Below are 16,520 nucleotides of genomic sequence, written 5' to 3' on the forward strand. Positions count from 1 at the left end.
AATCTCTGAAGAGTAAAAAGTGTAAACTGCCCAGTACCATTTCTACTGGTGACAGTCTATTTATTTATTTATTTATTTATTTATTTATTTACTTTCTTACTTAAAATGCATGTATGACTGAGTTGAAGGGAATATGCATGTATTAGAATGCAATGGCATGTATTCATAAAAGAAATTTTAATGAGTTTAAACCCAGAATGTTTTGGATTTCTGTATTTTTTTATTTTTGAGGACAAAAATTAGTTGCTTGAATAAAAATAAGGATGCTAATTGTATTGAATATCCAGTATCATCAGAATCATAAACATTATCCAGGTGGTGGTTGTTCCTTTATGACAAAGGAATGAATAGCACAAAAAGAATAATAATCTGAACTTCAAGACACCATCTTATTTAGTTATCTAAAATTCAGCATAGTGTATTCATAGAGCAGAAATGTCATCCAGAGTTATAGAGTTCAGGCAGTGTTATAGCACTAACTTCTTTACATTCTTTCCTGATTCAAATCTGTATTTCTTAGGATATGTATTTTGAATGGCTATATAATTTGCTTGGCAAATATAAATTTCTCTCATGGCGGCAGCCTGAAAATGTGACAGTAGTATCCCTGAGTGCTGTGAGAATGTTGGAGGGGGAAGAAGGTAGACTTAGAAAGATATGAAAATACTAATATTTTTTAATGATGCCATTCATTTTAATTTACTGGAGATGTATTTTTTGGTTTATACTCTGCCTTGAACATTCAGTAGTTGAAAGACTTAGGCCCTGCCTCTTTGTCGGGTCACTTTGGTATTCTCACATGCTCTCTCCACTTAGGGAGGAGAGAGATGAAGACTCCTCTGGGCAGCGAAAACAGGAACACATGTGGAGGTATTCACTGAATGATGACGTGTTTGGTGAAGAAAAAGCACCTTCCACATGGTCAACAGCAAAAGATCACCATTTGGAAGAAGATACTTCCTACAGCACTAAGGACAGCAAAAGTGAATATGTCTCACAGCCACCCAAGGAGAGCCCACCGGAGAGCTCGGCTGCTCAGGAAGCTCCTGCTCTGCCAAAGAGCCTGGCTGAGGAGCAGAGCTCGGCTCTTTTGTCTACTCGTTACTCAGTGAATGCTCAAACTGGGTCAGCTCAGGTTTCAGCTTCTCTCCCGAGAACTTACCAGAAAACTGATACCTCTAGGTTAACATCTGTGGTTACACCAAGACCTTTTGGTGTACACTCAAGAGGAATCTCATCACTTCCACGGTCGTTCACGGTAAAATTCCTCTTCATTCCTGAAGTTTGTAAATGTAGGCTCTTTAATAGCTAGGGGAACAGTAGAGTTTTAAAGTTTCGTTGCTTTTTAAAAAATTGTCTGCTGTGTGATGAAGGCTGTGTTAACAGAACTGGCAGTTCTGTCATGGCTTTGGATGTTTACTTGTGTTTCTGTGCTTAAACATACTCCTGGAATTAAAGCTAGTAACTATATTTAGTAGAATATTCTTTTTATTATTTGTAGCAAGTCTCCTTAGTGTACCATACAAAAATCCTGTCATTGTTGGAGGTAATTATCTGGAGCTAACTTAACATAATTAAGTACTAAAGACAAAATTTTCAGGTGATGTAAGTTTCCTCTGCTCTGCTGACTTTGTTGAAATTGAAATTTTATGCTAGGCTAAAATTTGTCTGCTCAGTAAAGCATTGAAAAAATGAAATTGATTCTCCCCCTACCACATTACTATGTTGATTCTCATAGCTTTCTCCTAAGTCCTTATTTGTCTAAATTTAAAAAATGGTAAGAAAGCAAATAATTCTAACCAGATGACTTTAACAAGTTTAACTTAAAAAGTCTGGCCTATTTATTCTGCAAGGATTTAAAGAGAAAAAAATATGTTTCTCTTCTTTAGTAATGGGTACAGAAACCAGAATTTGCTTGAAAGGGTGAGAGGTGTTTTTGTTAAATATGAAGATCATTGAAAGATTTAAGGAATTTTTTTAAAAGCACATATTTACCAAACTGTCTTTTTTTTTGTCCTAGATGGATGATACTCTGAAATACAACGGTGAAGTAGAAAAAGCTAGAAGAACTCCAACTTTGTTCACCAGCATCTCCTTTTCACAACCAGACTCTGCACACCCTCTCTCCACTAGTGCATTCAGAAGCAGAGGTGAGGAGGAAGAGGAGGAAAAAGAAGGTGTTCAGTCAACATTTGCTCCTACTTTGGCATTACCTGTAAAATCCCAAGACCAAGATGCGGGAAGCAGTATTCTTAAACCTGAGTATGACATTCCTCCTGATTCTCTTTCACTTGCATCTTCTGCAGAAATCAAGAGTCCAACAGAGCCTGAGGATTCAAAATCCATGGTAAGTGTGGAAATAATGTGATTTCTTGGTGTAACTGAATGCTACATCAGAGTAAAAGAGAAAATATATAAAATTTCATCTAATGCAAGTATTTTTCTGGCAGTAAGAAGGCAGGTCAGAGAGCTTCTGTTTCTTTTGATTTAATTCAGGGAAAGAGAATATTTGGGGAAAAATTGTTTCTTTTGCTGCATTTTTCCCTACCCTTCATATGCCACATGCTTAATTTTATTTATCATTCTAATTCAAAATAGTTTTTCTAAATATTGTTTGGCACTTGCAAAGTTTTTTGTTTTTCTCCAAATTAACACATTGTGACACGATCAGGTATGTCAGTTAGATAAATTACCTGAACTGCTCTAGCATTCATTTGCACTTTTAACCTGGTGGAGGAAAATAAAGATCAGCTTTTCCAAGGCTAGCCATAAACATCAGTATCATACTATCCTCTTTTTTCCATCTGGCTTGAGTTCCTTCTCTTTTTTTTAGCTATTTACTTGAATCTCATTAATGTTCACATTAATTTGAAAGTACTTCACCATCTCTTTGCATATGTGCTTATCCAGGAGTTGGGTCTTTGTGTTCTTTTTGAAAAATGTGTCTTGAAGTGCTGTTTCCTCCAACTGATTGCATGTTTCACATGTAAAAAATGACCAGCAATAGCTTTAATTTTTGATACCTTTCTGTAATATCTGATAATGTGTTTTATATCCCTTGACAGATTAGAGATTAGTTCTTTGCATTCCTGATGCTGCTGTAAAAGTTAGTGGTGGCAGTTGCTTGGGTGAGGGTCGTAAGACCTTAGATGCTGATGTATGAAATCACTTCCCATATAATCTTTACAGAAGTTCAGTGACTTTGAATCATTCTTCTTCCTAATCACTTGTAGAAAAGGAACACATTGCAGTTCCTGATACCCCTTGGCCATTGCAATGAATTTATCTTAAATATTTGATTGCTGTATAAGGAAAGGGATCATTATTTTTTTTTTCTGTGTTGTAGCAAAAACAGGCAGAAGAATTTCTGTTCTAATCAGTGAAAACATAGATTAGATATGGCTTCTTAGAATCTCTTTCAGCATGGCAAGTGAGAATAGCGTATACTAGGTCCATATATTTTTTTCCTGTTGTTAGTATAGTCCTTCCTACAAATGAGTAATATGGGGGTTTTATTTTAAAATTGAAAAAAAAAAATAAGAAAGCCTGTGTTGTGTTATAACTTAACAAACTGTAACTTAAGGAATGCAGGTTCCATTTGACATGTTTGTAAATCATTGCCAGAGATGAGAGATTGATATAGTTCACTAGTCATCGGGGCAGTAACACCAGGTCTGTGGAGCACTAACTGTTTTAGAGATGACCTATCCAAATGATGAAGTTCAGTGTACAAAGTCACATTACGCCTCAACAAGAGGTAGGTTTGAAGAGTCACGTTGGGATGGTGGGAAAAAAAAATAAGAACACAGGAACACACTCATATTCCAAAGGTTTGTATGTTCTCTAGCTGAGTGCGCTAACCTATTAGTAGATTCACTTTTTATATACTCACCTAAGCACTTGAATTGTAAGGGAGCATTTGCATGCTAGTAGGTGTGCTGTAAAGAAAAGACTTAATTTCTACCCTGGGCTGTAAGGGGGAGGGTTTTCCCAGGAACATTCCTGTGAAGTGAGACCATACCTCAGAATGTTGCCTTGCAGTGTATGTTTTCTTCTGTATCCAGTGCTTAGGTACTGCTGAAGTCTCCCCTGGCTGCACTTCCCAGAGGTTCTGGCTGGCTGCATCTGCTTGTGCAGTGCTCCCTGCAGCTGCCTACCAACATAGGAGCTTTGGGGAACTGGCATAGATTTCTAGACTTTTAAATATTTTAAGTTAGGGAAAAAGAATCCCACCCTTCAGGAATGCTGGTTCACTAGGCAGCTAAAACATGTGTGTACATTTAATGCATGTATAAAAGCATGCTGGGTCTCTTCCATGCACATGTTGTTGGAATATATCTTATTTTAACATTGTTTGACAGAAAAAGTCTATTTTTTTCTCTTTTATTACAATGTCAGTTTCATGATAATGAAGTGCATAGCATGCATTTGGGTATTTTAATTGTTTTTAATGAGTTACATTAAAATGTTAATGTATGCAACACATTCTCATTATATAATGTGAGATTAAAAACAAGTGTTCCAAAATGTTTTCCCATTCAAATATTTTTGTTATTTAAAGTGGTAATGTTAGGTTTTGATGCAGATATTGAAAGCATATTGAAAGTCCACTGGAACGGAAGAGCTGAATTTAGCTAATTTTGGTATTAGCTTTATTATTTAAGTTCTCCATTACAAAATCCATAGCAAGCTGGTAGTATTTCACACAAAAAGTAGTTTTTCACTTAAGTAAACCTGGTTGCAGCATTGAACCTAAAGTAAACTAATGATGTTCACTGTAGGATGTACCAGAAAAAAAATAAGGTTGATTACTGGCATCTAGTTTTTTCACATCTCTGATGCTCTCTCAGGAGGCAGCATGTTCAACAAATTCACAAGACTATGCAAGAAGACTTATTTAGGGCTTTAATTTCCTCCAAATTTTCCTACCCAAATTTTGTAACATTGTGTTACGAAACATTTAAAATAATAGCAATGCAGAGTGGAATGTACATGTAGAGAAAATATAAATGCAAACTAAAAATACACCTTTTTGAATAAAAAGCAAATGAGTTAGTTAACTGACTTCAATACCGTTTCCTTTATCTGTGATGCTAATAATAGATGATTAAAGTGCACATTGTGAGCAGCCTCACTTATTTAGAGGATAACCTTTCCCTCATTTGGATTCCTGTGATACCAGATACTGTAGTGTCATGTTTTATTTTTCAGGAACAGTATAGTGAAATGAGAATCAGCATAAACCAGAGACCTGGCCACAGTCGCAGCTTTGGGTTTACAACAAACTGGAGTTCTTCAGGAGCCTTTGTACAGACAGTTGAAGAAGGTAAATGTGTATTAACTGCACAAATTGTTGTTCTTATGTTTAGTTTGCAAAGGTTTCTAAATTAAGGCATTTGCTGCTAAGAATGCTGCAAACATTTTTAAAAATCAGGTATAGAACTGAAAAATCAGTATTTGGCTTGCTAATGTATTTCTGTGAATCCTTGTCTCTTGAAAACAGGTTGAATTCAGAAATACCAAAAATGCATTTTCCTAATTAAGGACATTTCCATAACCACTGAAAAGGCATAAACATGATTATTTGTTTGCTAAACCCCTTACTGAACATTAGTAGGGGGCACATACAGACTTCTAATATCCAGGTTGTTCCTTACAGCTAAGTTTAAAAGATTTCACTTCAGATGATTTGTAAACAAATGCAGAGGAAAATTAGCTAGGCAGTTTAGTTAGTCATGTTGAATTCTGGAGACAGTTAATATTTTTAAGCAGTTGCAACTTCTAAATGCAGGGTTTTTTAAGTTGTTTTAATACCAAGGAAAAGTATACTTTTTTTTTACTTGAGATGAAACATATATAAAGCTTATTTCTAAGCTTTAATAGTCTTCTGCAGAGAACAAGCTCAATTTTCTCTAATTAAAAAAAGGCAACAAAACACAACAAGCCCCCAAGCAAATCACATGTAATGGTTGTTTTCTGAACAGTGGTCTTTCCCATTGCCAGTAATACTTGAGGAATATTGAATTCTGCCATTTCTTTCACCTAACACAAGATTATCCTGAGAAAGGGAAATAACTGGAAACTTTTTATTTAGTTAGTCCTTAATTATGCTTTCCAGAGACGAAAAAATACTGTATAACAGCATTTGATGAACAGTCTTAAATTATTTTTTCTCATTTCAAATTCAGGAACTGAAGAGGCCTTTCTTCACTTTATCAGAGTACTTTTCATAATTAGATTTATGCTCTAGGATAACCCTTCCTTGAGCAGGGAGGATGGAACAGATGACCCACCGTGATTCCTTCCAACCTGACCTGAAATCTGTGATTCTGTAACTTTTAATATTTGCTTTGCGCAGGGAATAACTTCCCATTTGCTTTCCTTGCTGCTAGGCTTCTGGTTTAATTTTCTTCCTTGGAGGTAGAGGTCTGTCTGTTTGCCCTGCCAGCTGTAAAGGAGAAATCTGAGGGTAGTGAATGTTCCTGCTAGCCATTCACAAAGGTCCACATAGGCTCTGTCCCCAAGGAGAAGGTGGAGGCCGTGTGGTGGCTGTCTTGGTTTTGTTTTATTACCATTCTCATAATGGAGGTAAGGAAGGGCACAAAGGTTGAATAGACAATGGACTGTATCTCAGTGTTCTTGTTTATAGCCTGTGTTCAACATACTTTTTTTCAAAACCTTGCTCATGTTGTATCCTTATTCAATTCCTGTAGCTCCCTTTAAAGGAATGAAGGATGAAAGAGGTGGGTGGCCCATTGAAAAATTAAGATGTGCTTTCAGCTAGGCACTTAGCAATGTTGTATTTCCTACTTTTAAGGATAAGTCATAGGATAATTTAGGTTGGAAGGAACCTTGGAAGATCACCTACAGCAAAATCCTGCTCAAAAAACTGTCAAGACTGAATTCAGACAGGCTGCCTAGGGCTTTTACCCATGTGTGTTTAAAACCCTCCAAGGATGGAAACTGCACAGCCTCCCTGGGCATTGCATAATTATCCTCTCAGAGAAAATGTCTTCCACATGTCCAGTCAGACCAATCTTTGTCCCAGTTTATAACCATTGTGCTGTGTTCTCCTGCCATAAATTTCAATAAAGAGCAGACTTTGCCTTCTCAGTGACTTCGGTAACTTCTCTTGGTAGGTACTGGGGAGGCTGCTGTTGGGTCCCCTTGCAGCATTCTTCTCCAGGCTGAACCTCTCAGCCTCTCCTCACAGGTCAAGTGCTCCAGGTGTGCCCATCCCAGTGCCCTACCATTCAACTTACCCCACTTTATTGATGTCTCTCTTACAACAGAACACCAAAACTGGACACGGTATTGTTAAAGTGGCATACCTAGTGTGGGGTGAGCAGAATAGTCACTTGCCTTGACCTGCTGGTCATGCTAGTGTTCATATAGCCCCACCACTGCTAGGGTCCCCCAGCCTTGCTCTCCAGTCCAACAGTGCCCAGCCTGAGCGATCACTGGCATTAGTCCATCCCAGGAGCAGGACTCTGCATTTGACCTTGTTGAATGTCAGGTTCCTGCTCTGAATGGCAGCCCTGCCCCCAAGTGTTTTAACCATCCTTTTGGCAAGGTTTCCAAACTTGATGAGGATGTGTTTCACCTCCTCCTCCTGATTACTGGTGAACACGTTAGAGAGAATAGGTCTCATGGTGCATTCCTGGCAAGTTCCACTTGTAACCAGCCTCTAGGCTGAGTATGAGCCATTAACTACTACCCACAGAGCCTGACAACCCAGCTGGTTTTTCACCCATCTGGTTGTTCTGCCCCGTAGACCATACCATCCCAATTTTGATACCGGTATACTGTGGAAGATCATGTCAATAGCCTTATTAAAGACAAGGTGTGTGGTATCCACCACTCTCCCCTCATCCACAGATCTAGTCAATTCATCATTAAAAATAACCACGTTGGTCAAGTGTGATTTAGGCTTGGCAAATCCAAACCAATCATTCCTAGTCACCTTTTTCTCTTCCGTGATCCCAGAAAGAGCTTCAGGAATAATTATTTCTTATAAGTGTTCTCAAAAACCTAAATATGAGTTAAGCTTATAACACATATTTCAGTGAGACCCATTTACTACATATAAAAGAAAAAAGAAAGAACATAGTGTTCATTTTTACAGTTTTAAATTTTTACACTAAAAATAGGTAAATGACCTCGAAGTCATTAATCTAGACTGTTCTGCCAACTTCCGCAGTGCCATATAATCTTTATTGTTTCAGTCCTTTCCCTTTCAGTTTCCCTTTGCAATAATTTTTTGAGATTGTCTTGATGTAGGAGTGCATGTCTGTGATCAAACACTTGCAGTCACGTAGGACAAAGTAAATTTGACCCACTTCCTTCAGGTTTTATTTTCTTTGTATTTATCTATTGTAATAACAACAGATGGGGATAGGTTAGAGGACACTAAGTACGTCTAGAAAATGAATATTTGGTTTGTTTTGTTTTTACTGGGGACTAGTAAGAAAGAAAAGTCTGAAACCTTCAGAGAAACTTGCAAAAGACAGCAGTACATGTTTTATGTCATGGAAACTGAATCCTTTATAGCAATATAAAGAAATTATTGTACATTCCTATAGTTTTTGAGGAGCTGAACAGAGAAAAACAACATACAACTTTTGGCACCTAAATTTCTAGCTAGTCTCTCAGGCTTCTCACCTTCTCTAGAGGTGAATCACAGCAGAAGCGCAGTATAGGTGCCCTGGTTTGTCCTTTTTTTCCACAGACTGTGGAGGAAGAGCAGCTGGCAAAGCTACATGCCAAAAATTGTGTAGTGTAAGTTGCTCTGGCTAAGTTAGGTTTACATATGCAATCTAGAGACTGCTGCTATTCATTCAAATCCGTATGGCTGGACTATGGTCTGGATATGTCTTTGTAGTAATAGCGTAGGAAGAACCATGCAGTCTTAAATTCCCTTCCTTTCATAAAACTGAGCTGAGATATACTGTTCAAACCTCTGAGATGGGTCTTCTCATCTCAGAAAAATTATTTGAGTAAAATAAACACGACCTTTTTTGATTCCTAGGGCTTTTTCTGTCGCAACACAAAACAGAGAAATTACCAGTTTTGATAACTCCCCTTAAGCCTGAAGCATTCCCTGTGCTGTGAGCATAAGGCTTAGTCTAGATGCAGTCAAACTATATGGTACTAAGTATCAGACTCAATTCCAAAAGTTATATGATCTTGTTGAAAATAGTAACTTCAGTGTCAGTATCTTCAATAGTATTCTTAATAGTACCTTACATTAATACATTAACATCTTCCTGGCTTTTAAGGAGATGCATGTTTTGTCCAGTTTAACTATTGCCCATGTTTTCTTCCCCCAGATAAAACCCCTACCTTTTCTTCTACAGTGTTGCTTAAAAGCAATTGGTGTGTTTTGAAAATTTTTCTGATAAGTGCAAATGAAGTTTATAGTCCATATTTTAAGAAGAATGCAGAGAAACAAAATATGGAGCTTTTCTCTTCTAGTATAGTAGCTTTTTAGTGAATTATGATGAATCCCTGTTTGGTGCAGTATTAGGAAGCATAGCATTTGTTAATTTCTTAACTTTTTCGTGTGCCAGGACTATTAAAAGCTATTGGAATCCTTAGTGGATGATCCAGGCTTACAGCAGTATTTTACTAATGAGTCAGAAGACAGGATGAAGCAAATGATATCTAAATTCTTCTGTCATATTTGTCCACATTTGTTTCTAATAATGTAATAGAGCATTGTTCTTGGTATATTTTAAATAAGATGTGTGGCTTTCACTACTAACTTTGGAAAATGCTTCCATTGTGTAGTTCAAATTTGTTTTATTAACATGAGGGTTTATTGTTCAGTGCTTAGCTACATTTTTACTTGGCTTTTCTATTTTCCATTCTGCTAAGGGAATAATTTTTAATGGAAAAAACATTCATATGTAATTCATAAAATCATACTTGGAGAGTCTGAGTTTCTCAGCTTATCCATTTTCTGAATTAGATTGAGAAAAAGTTTATGAACTGGTCCTCTGTTCTCTGTCCCTAGTCTAGTAATATTGCCTGCCAGTGTATAGTAAATGGAAAAAAGTATGAAGTGCAGACTGTCTTGCAAAATATCACTAGATTCAAAGTCCAAATTGCATAGAGTTTGCTCTTAATAGACAAAATAAGTAGAATCCAGAGAAGTCTAGTGTTACAGCACCCAGCAATATCTTGAGTCCAATTACCAGTCAATTCAGAGTTAACAAACTATTTCAGCACAGCAATAAAGCAGCATGCTCTTGTCAGTAGAGCCCAGAAACTGTAAAGAAGAATATGAGAAAGTCAGCTTCTACTGAAATTAACAGAGTGCAGGCTGGTTTTTAGGCAAATAGGAGGATTACCCAAACATTGGCTGAATTTCAACTAATTGTTGGATACAGACACTGTGGTGCTGCCTCTCTCTTGCTATCTCAGATTATAACGGTGAGTTAGTGAAGGCAGGATTGAGTCCAAAGGTTGCTTATTAAAAGGACTAGCCAGAATGTGAAGACTTACAAGTCCAAAAGATAGATGCTCTTTGTCATTTTCATAAGTTCTCAATTGAAAAGCTACTTTAATACTGAGTTTATTGATTTTATATTACAATGTAGTAGACTTTTCTAAGACTTTCTGAATATTGACCATTAAGCATTTCTTGGAATAATTCCCCACCTCATCCCCCTCCAATCACAACTGTGATAAAAAAATAATTATGAGTGGAGGCATAATTTTATTTTTCTTCTGCTTTCTGCAGGTAGCCCTGCAGCACTTTGTCAACTGCATGTAGATGATGAGATCATTGCTGTCAATGGCACAAAGGTTTCACATATGGACTACAGTCAGTGGGAAGAAGCCATCAGCAGAGGACTAGAAACTGGAAACCTGGTCATGGATGTCAGACGATACGGAAAGAATGGTGAGTTGTTTCATCAGGCAGATACAGTATGCTCTGTAAGGCAAATAAGCTTTGTCTCTGCTGTACCTGACAGCTGAGAGTCCTTATTACCCTTACAGGAGTAATATGTATCTAAGCTAAGTAGTTTGCCAGTGTGTCTGTTGCATTTTAACACAACTTGGCTTTTTTTAACTGCTTGTGCATTAGAAATGTCTTGACAAGCAAATCTTCAAAGCATGGAAATACTGACATCTCTCTTGTGCTCTGGCCTGTTTCTGAGAGGATGCACAGGTGAAAAAGTGTGCAACCATCACAAAAGGAAATATAACATTTCATTTCCTTCCATACCACAAGAATAAAGAGGGCCTTTTCTCTAGACCATAATAACTTTTTAAGCCTTTGTCTCTCAATGACAAGCTCCCTCTCTTCAAATGTGGATCACGTGTTCCTTTCTTCAGGGGGCATTTCAAGTGGTGGTCGAGCTTGTTGGTGGCACCTCTGTGCTATGATTTTTGTTCATTGACCCAAATACTGTGATGCTGTCATCTCTTTTCTCCAGAATGGAGAGAACCCATTCTGGCTAGTGTTTCCATCCTGGCTGATAGTCTTGTAGCATCTCTAGACTTGCCATGGTTTTAGTCAGGATACCCTTTCACAGTTCCAGAAGAATTTTTTCAGAGTTCAAAGTGTGACCAATGACTTCTTTCAAAGTATAAATACAAAACATTCTTTTAGTAGGAAGCTGGGTAGAATAAGTTACCAACAAGTGGAGAAAAAAAAGCGGGATGAGGAAGAGAGAAGAAACAAATCACTTTGCGGGACTTAGTACAACTGTAGAGTAAATTAGTGGCAAAGAACTCATTGAATAATATTTGTGGTAGTGGGAGGGGAGAAATGATGGATTATGAGAGAAGAGTATAATTTGTCTTTACCTTATCAGTTTTGCTAGTTTAGTTTAGAGTGCCTTTTCTTCCCACTTCTGTGCTTCCTGATGAGCATGGACATGAAAATGACCCTTCCCTGGATAGTGTATGAGTCTCATTGTACCTTGTGTGAGTAAAGTTGGAAGACTTTTCTCGATCCTTACTAACGCTAATGAAATAGTTTCCAATGAATACTAACTGCTCTTTAATGTTGAGCTGCTGTAGCACATATTAGCAGAACATCTGGCAAACTTTACCTGGCTTATGACTAACACTTGCATTTTTGGGGAAGGCGGTCTGCTCACAAATGCCCTTTCTCCTGTCTTCACAAATTCCACCTGATTTCTGTGTCTTCCTCTTCTGTTATGTGTGGTTTTGTGTTATTTTAATGTATTTTCAATAACTCTTGTTCTGTTCTTTGACTTTACTGTCTATATTAATTTCTTGATCCTCCACATATCAAAAAGACTGGGGCAAAGACCAGCCTTCCCTGCCGCATGTAAGGCATAAAATCCTCAATCTCACCAGTATGGCTACCAACATTATAGGTACATCTGAAAATAAATGGATTGATGCAACTTCTGGAGAACATGTTTCAAATGTTTCCACCATATCAACAAAAAGAGATTTCTCCAGCAGCCTTCGAAGTTCTGTGAGTATGTTTTTAAAGGGTTGTGGGGTTTGGGAGGAGGAATAAAAAATGTAATATCTTGGTAGTGGGAGGATGGAGAAAAAACAATACAAGTAAAAATATAGGACACTGCAAATATGGAGATGTAGCTATGTATGTATCAAGGTAAATAAGAAGTTTTAAAGACTTGCTACTGTCTGTTCATGAGTGGACACCAGTAAATAATACTAAAACATGTGCAGACTATGTTTTAACTAAAACGTATAGTGTGTTTTTTCTTTAGAGAAGACCTGGACTTGTGTTATTAGCATAAATGGAAGTTGTGGTCCAAAGCACAAGCATATACGTGCTTTCAAATGACTTATAAATAACAACCCGCCTGCTAGGGAGCTGAAATAGAAAGATCTTGGCTTCTGGCACTTTCTTGCAAACTAATTTTTTTTTTTTTTTTTTATTTCAGCAGCAATTCACAGCTGCTTATTTATTCCCTCAAATGCCTACAGTTGCCTTATTAGAAAATACACTCAGGAAGTTTTATTGTTTTGTATCTTTCTGTGGAAAATGGTTTAAAATGTTTTATGATATATGGTTCTTGTCAGGGAAGATGTGTAACTGGATAAACTTCCACAAATCTAATGAGCCTAAGACCTCTTTTTTTCTTTTTTTTTTCTTTTTTCTTCTTTTTTGAATTTTTCAGGATACAGAAACAAAAATGATAAATGGAACACAAGGAGATCTTGGCTCTAATGAACAAAGAGGTAAACCACTGTTGCTATTCATCTGCTAATTGTGTGGTGTGCAACAAGCACAAACTTTAAACCTGTAACAACTGCAAGCTTTATAAAGTGGGTGAAGTGAGACCTCAATTGACTGAAAGCTAGACAGATACCACAGAGATGTTGTTGCATCTAAACCAGGTGTAGTTTGCTTCCATGACATGCTAGGCAGTTTGAGAACTGACAAGAAAGCTGTAACAAATGGCCCTGCCTCTTCATTAGTGGTTGTAAATTAACTGTGTGGTAGGGGTGAAAGAGAAGAAAGCGCACAATTTATTGTAACTGCTGCTGCATTGTGTAGAGACTGAGTGATACTAGTATTGATTTATTTCAGTGTCCAGGAAGAGTGTAAAGAGTATTCAACTTTTGGTGTTACCCTCATCATTTCAGTTGTGAGGTTTTAGGGGTATCAGCTGTTTCACTATGATTATTTTACTTTTTATTCCTGGAGAATGTTATTGATTATTCCTGTATCAATAATAATTTCTTATGATGCTATAAGCAGTTATAGCCTTACTTGACAACAGTGAGAGAAACCAGGTATGTATACTTCCTAATAGAATAATAACCCTTAAATAGGAACTTTGTGTTTCATTTTAACTTGAATATTCATGGCAATTTATGAAAGAATTCCCCCAAGATATCAGTTGCCTCTGGAGATGCCTTTCTGATGACCTGAAATGGTGATTAGGCTCCTCATTCCAATGTGGCATCCCAGTCAGGGAGGCTTACAGTAGACAGGGAGATTCTGAGTCCAAGTTTGACACTTGTATGGTTGTTATAGTTCAACATTGGTAGTGATAAAATGAAATACTAATCAACATATGATGTAACCTGCTAAAGTTTTACTTGGTATTGCAGAGGCTTTTTGTTTTTCTGAAGTGATGTTGCTCTAGATGAGAGGACTAGCAAGTTTCTTATCCAGTGGTTATAATCCTTAACAAGAAAAAAAAAAGGCACCTCATTGACTTGTTTGTATTCTTTGTATTTTTCAAATAGCATCTGAACCTATTTCTTTGAAAAACTTAAAAAGACGGTCACAATTTTTTGAACAAGGTAAATCAAAGAGCTAACATTTCATGTACTTCCATGAAATTGTTCCTGCTGCACATTCTTCCTAACAAGTCTGGTGCTGGGTGCTCTACCTCTTCAGCATTGTTTGTTGCAGTTATAATGAAGCAACATAATTAATTTCCCTTCTTTTCCCAGGGTCATCAGGTTATTCTTACAATTCATGGGTCTACCTTTGTGGTAATGGGTCTTTGTGTGTTCTTTTACATCTATAGCTGTTTAAATCTCTTCTATGTCCTTCATGCTTTTTTTTTCCACTGGTTAGAAGAAGGATAGCACTCTTTGTTCAGGTTTGCTACTACCTACAAAACAAGAATAATGGTGAATATTCCAGCAGAGGTTTGGTGAAGATCTCAGAGCTGTTGATAAAATATGTAACTCTGGATTTGAGTTTGAGTTGCAGCTCTGTGCTTTCATGTAAATTGATGGAAAAAGGCCTCTGCTGGCTTTCCAGTATGTGGCGATATCGCAAGATCCCAAGAAGACCAATATAAATTTTTAATTTAATATGTTAGCTTCTAAAGGCAAAAAATGAGGCACTCAATTTTGGTTTTGTAGGTTGCTTTTCAGTGTTTTGCATGTCACAGCTCACATACTTCCACTAATGTTATATGTCTTATGCTGTCTTCAGGCTATGTATGCCTCGCTGTTTTGCTGTAGCCTGAAAGAGGGAAATTCTGGCCCTTTGGAACTTCAGTTGAATTCTACCAATGATTTGAGTGGGGCCAGGATTTTGCCTTTAGTGGTGATGACTCTTTGCCAAAAGCCACTGTGAAGTGCCACAGCATATATTTGTTTGTGGTTCTGTTTGCTTTTAAATACTTCTGCTCGATTGTATCTGCAGTATGGTGGTATTTTGTTGTTGGTTGTTTTGTTGGTGTTGGGGGTTTTTTTGTTGGTTGGTTTTTATTTTATGGCTGGCTAAAAATTTTATTTTTATTTTAATTAATTTGATAGCAATATTTAAAGTATTTCACTTGAGGGAGAGGACAAGGTTGTAGTTCTAGAGTGTACGTTCAATACAGTTATGTTAATTTTAAACTTTTGGCACTTTAGCTTTACAATTATTTGAAAGATTCATCTTTGTAAACCTGTGCAGTTCAGCATAAGCTTACAGGCGTGAGAGAAGAGGGGAGCAAAGATAGATGCTGTCTATGCCTTCCTTTAGGATCTCATGGTGCAATTGCAATAGATGAGGCTGTTTGTCCTGTTGCCACTGTGGCTGTTGAGATCTGACAATTATGTATATAGAGAATGGACACTAACTTGTGACTCATTATCTTTTGTATCCTAAGTTTTTGACATCTTTTCCACTTCATGTGGTCCTACTTCAGAAAACTGTTGCAACTGATTGCTTTTATGTGTTGTTGTTTTGTTTTTTTTTTTAAACTTGGAGATTAAACTTCTTAAAATTTGGAGAGCTAGGTAACAGGTACACTGTCAACAAACAAAAACACTGATGTTGCGTGAAACAGGGTTATACTTAAATTTGTGCTTCTCCACATTTTCTTGACTTTTAATATGTTAGCATAATATATGTCTCTCTCTAATAATCACCTTAGCACAAGATGATTAAGTCCAAGTGTGATAGCATCAACTAGCATAAGGTTTGTGGTGAATGGTGACAGCTTCACTGAGTTCAAGTGTGCTTTGGGGAGAAGGAAAGGAGGAAAGTTGGAAAGGAGAAATACATGGTTTTGTGGTAGAGAAGTTGCCAGTGGATGTCTGTTGGTCTTAATTCGTGTCAAGGGCAGGAGGTGATTAGCTTCTCTACCTTGGTGCAACATTCTGGGTATTGGTCATGCTAAACAGTTGGGCTTCACAGTAATAGGAGAGGTGTAGTAAAGAACCTATGTATTGCCACAGTTGGAGATGTGCTGCTAATTCAAGCAATTGCTGATGGCACTTGTAAGCATGTAAAGCTTTTAAACAATTGTGCACATTTAGTTGAAAGCACCTAATAAATTCTGCCCTTGAGTAAGTTCAGTAGGGCAAATGCAAGCATGTCTTACTCAGGGAGCAAAAATTAGTCTAAAACTGACTTGCCGAAGTTACACGAGTCTTGCAGTAGTTAGTGTGTGTGGGTCTAATGATTTCTCTTTCTTGCCTTCCAAACCTCACAGGAGGCCCAGAGCCTGCAATGCCTGATGTAAGTACTGTTTATGAACTACAAATTAGTTTCATAATCCTGGTCTTTTCAGGAAGCCCACTGCTTTCTGTTGCCTTGTAAACTT

General features: G+C 37.3%; 1 protein-coding gene across 22 annotated transcripts in view; it reads left to right on the plus strand.

The window, feature by feature from the left end:
* Positions 1–16,520, plus strand: part of LMO7 (LIM domain 7) — a 130,070-nt gene that overhangs the window by 96,424 nt on the left and 17,126 nt on the right. For 15 of the 22 annotated variants that reach the window (XM_050331826.1, XM_050331818.1, XM_050331820.1 and 12 more), the window contains 8 exons: positions 817–1,258; positions 2,021–2,347; positions 5,212–5,326; positions 10,745–10,906; positions 12,276–12,460; positions 13,137–13,197; positions 14,215–14,271; positions 16,410–16,435. In XM_050331826.1, the coding sequence (XP_050187783.1) occupies positions 817–1,258; positions 2,021–2,347; positions 5,212–5,326; positions 10,745–10,906; positions 12,276–12,460; positions 13,137–13,197; positions 14,215–14,271; positions 16,410–16,435 (1,375 nt within the window). Of the gene's footprint in view, positions 1–816; positions 1,259–2,020; positions 2,348–5,211; positions 5,327–10,744; positions 10,907–12,275; positions 12,461–13,136; positions 13,198–14,214; positions 14,272–14,424; positions 14,467–16,409; positions 16,436–16,520 lie in introns of all 22 variants that reach the window. The other 7 variants (XM_050331821.1, XM_050331824.1, XM_050331827.1 and 4 more) reach the window with 5 other exon arrangements.

The sequence above is a fragment of the Myiozetetes cayanensis genome, unplaced genomic scaffold (genome assembly GCF_022539395.1).
Source record: "Myiozetetes cayanensis isolate MyiCay16 unplaced genomic scaffold, myiCay2020 scf5-8, whole genome shotgun sequence".
NCBI classification, from domain to species: domain Eukaryota; kingdom Metazoa; phylum Chordata; class Aves; order Passeriformes; family Tyrannidae; genus Myiozetetes; species Myiozetetes cayanensis.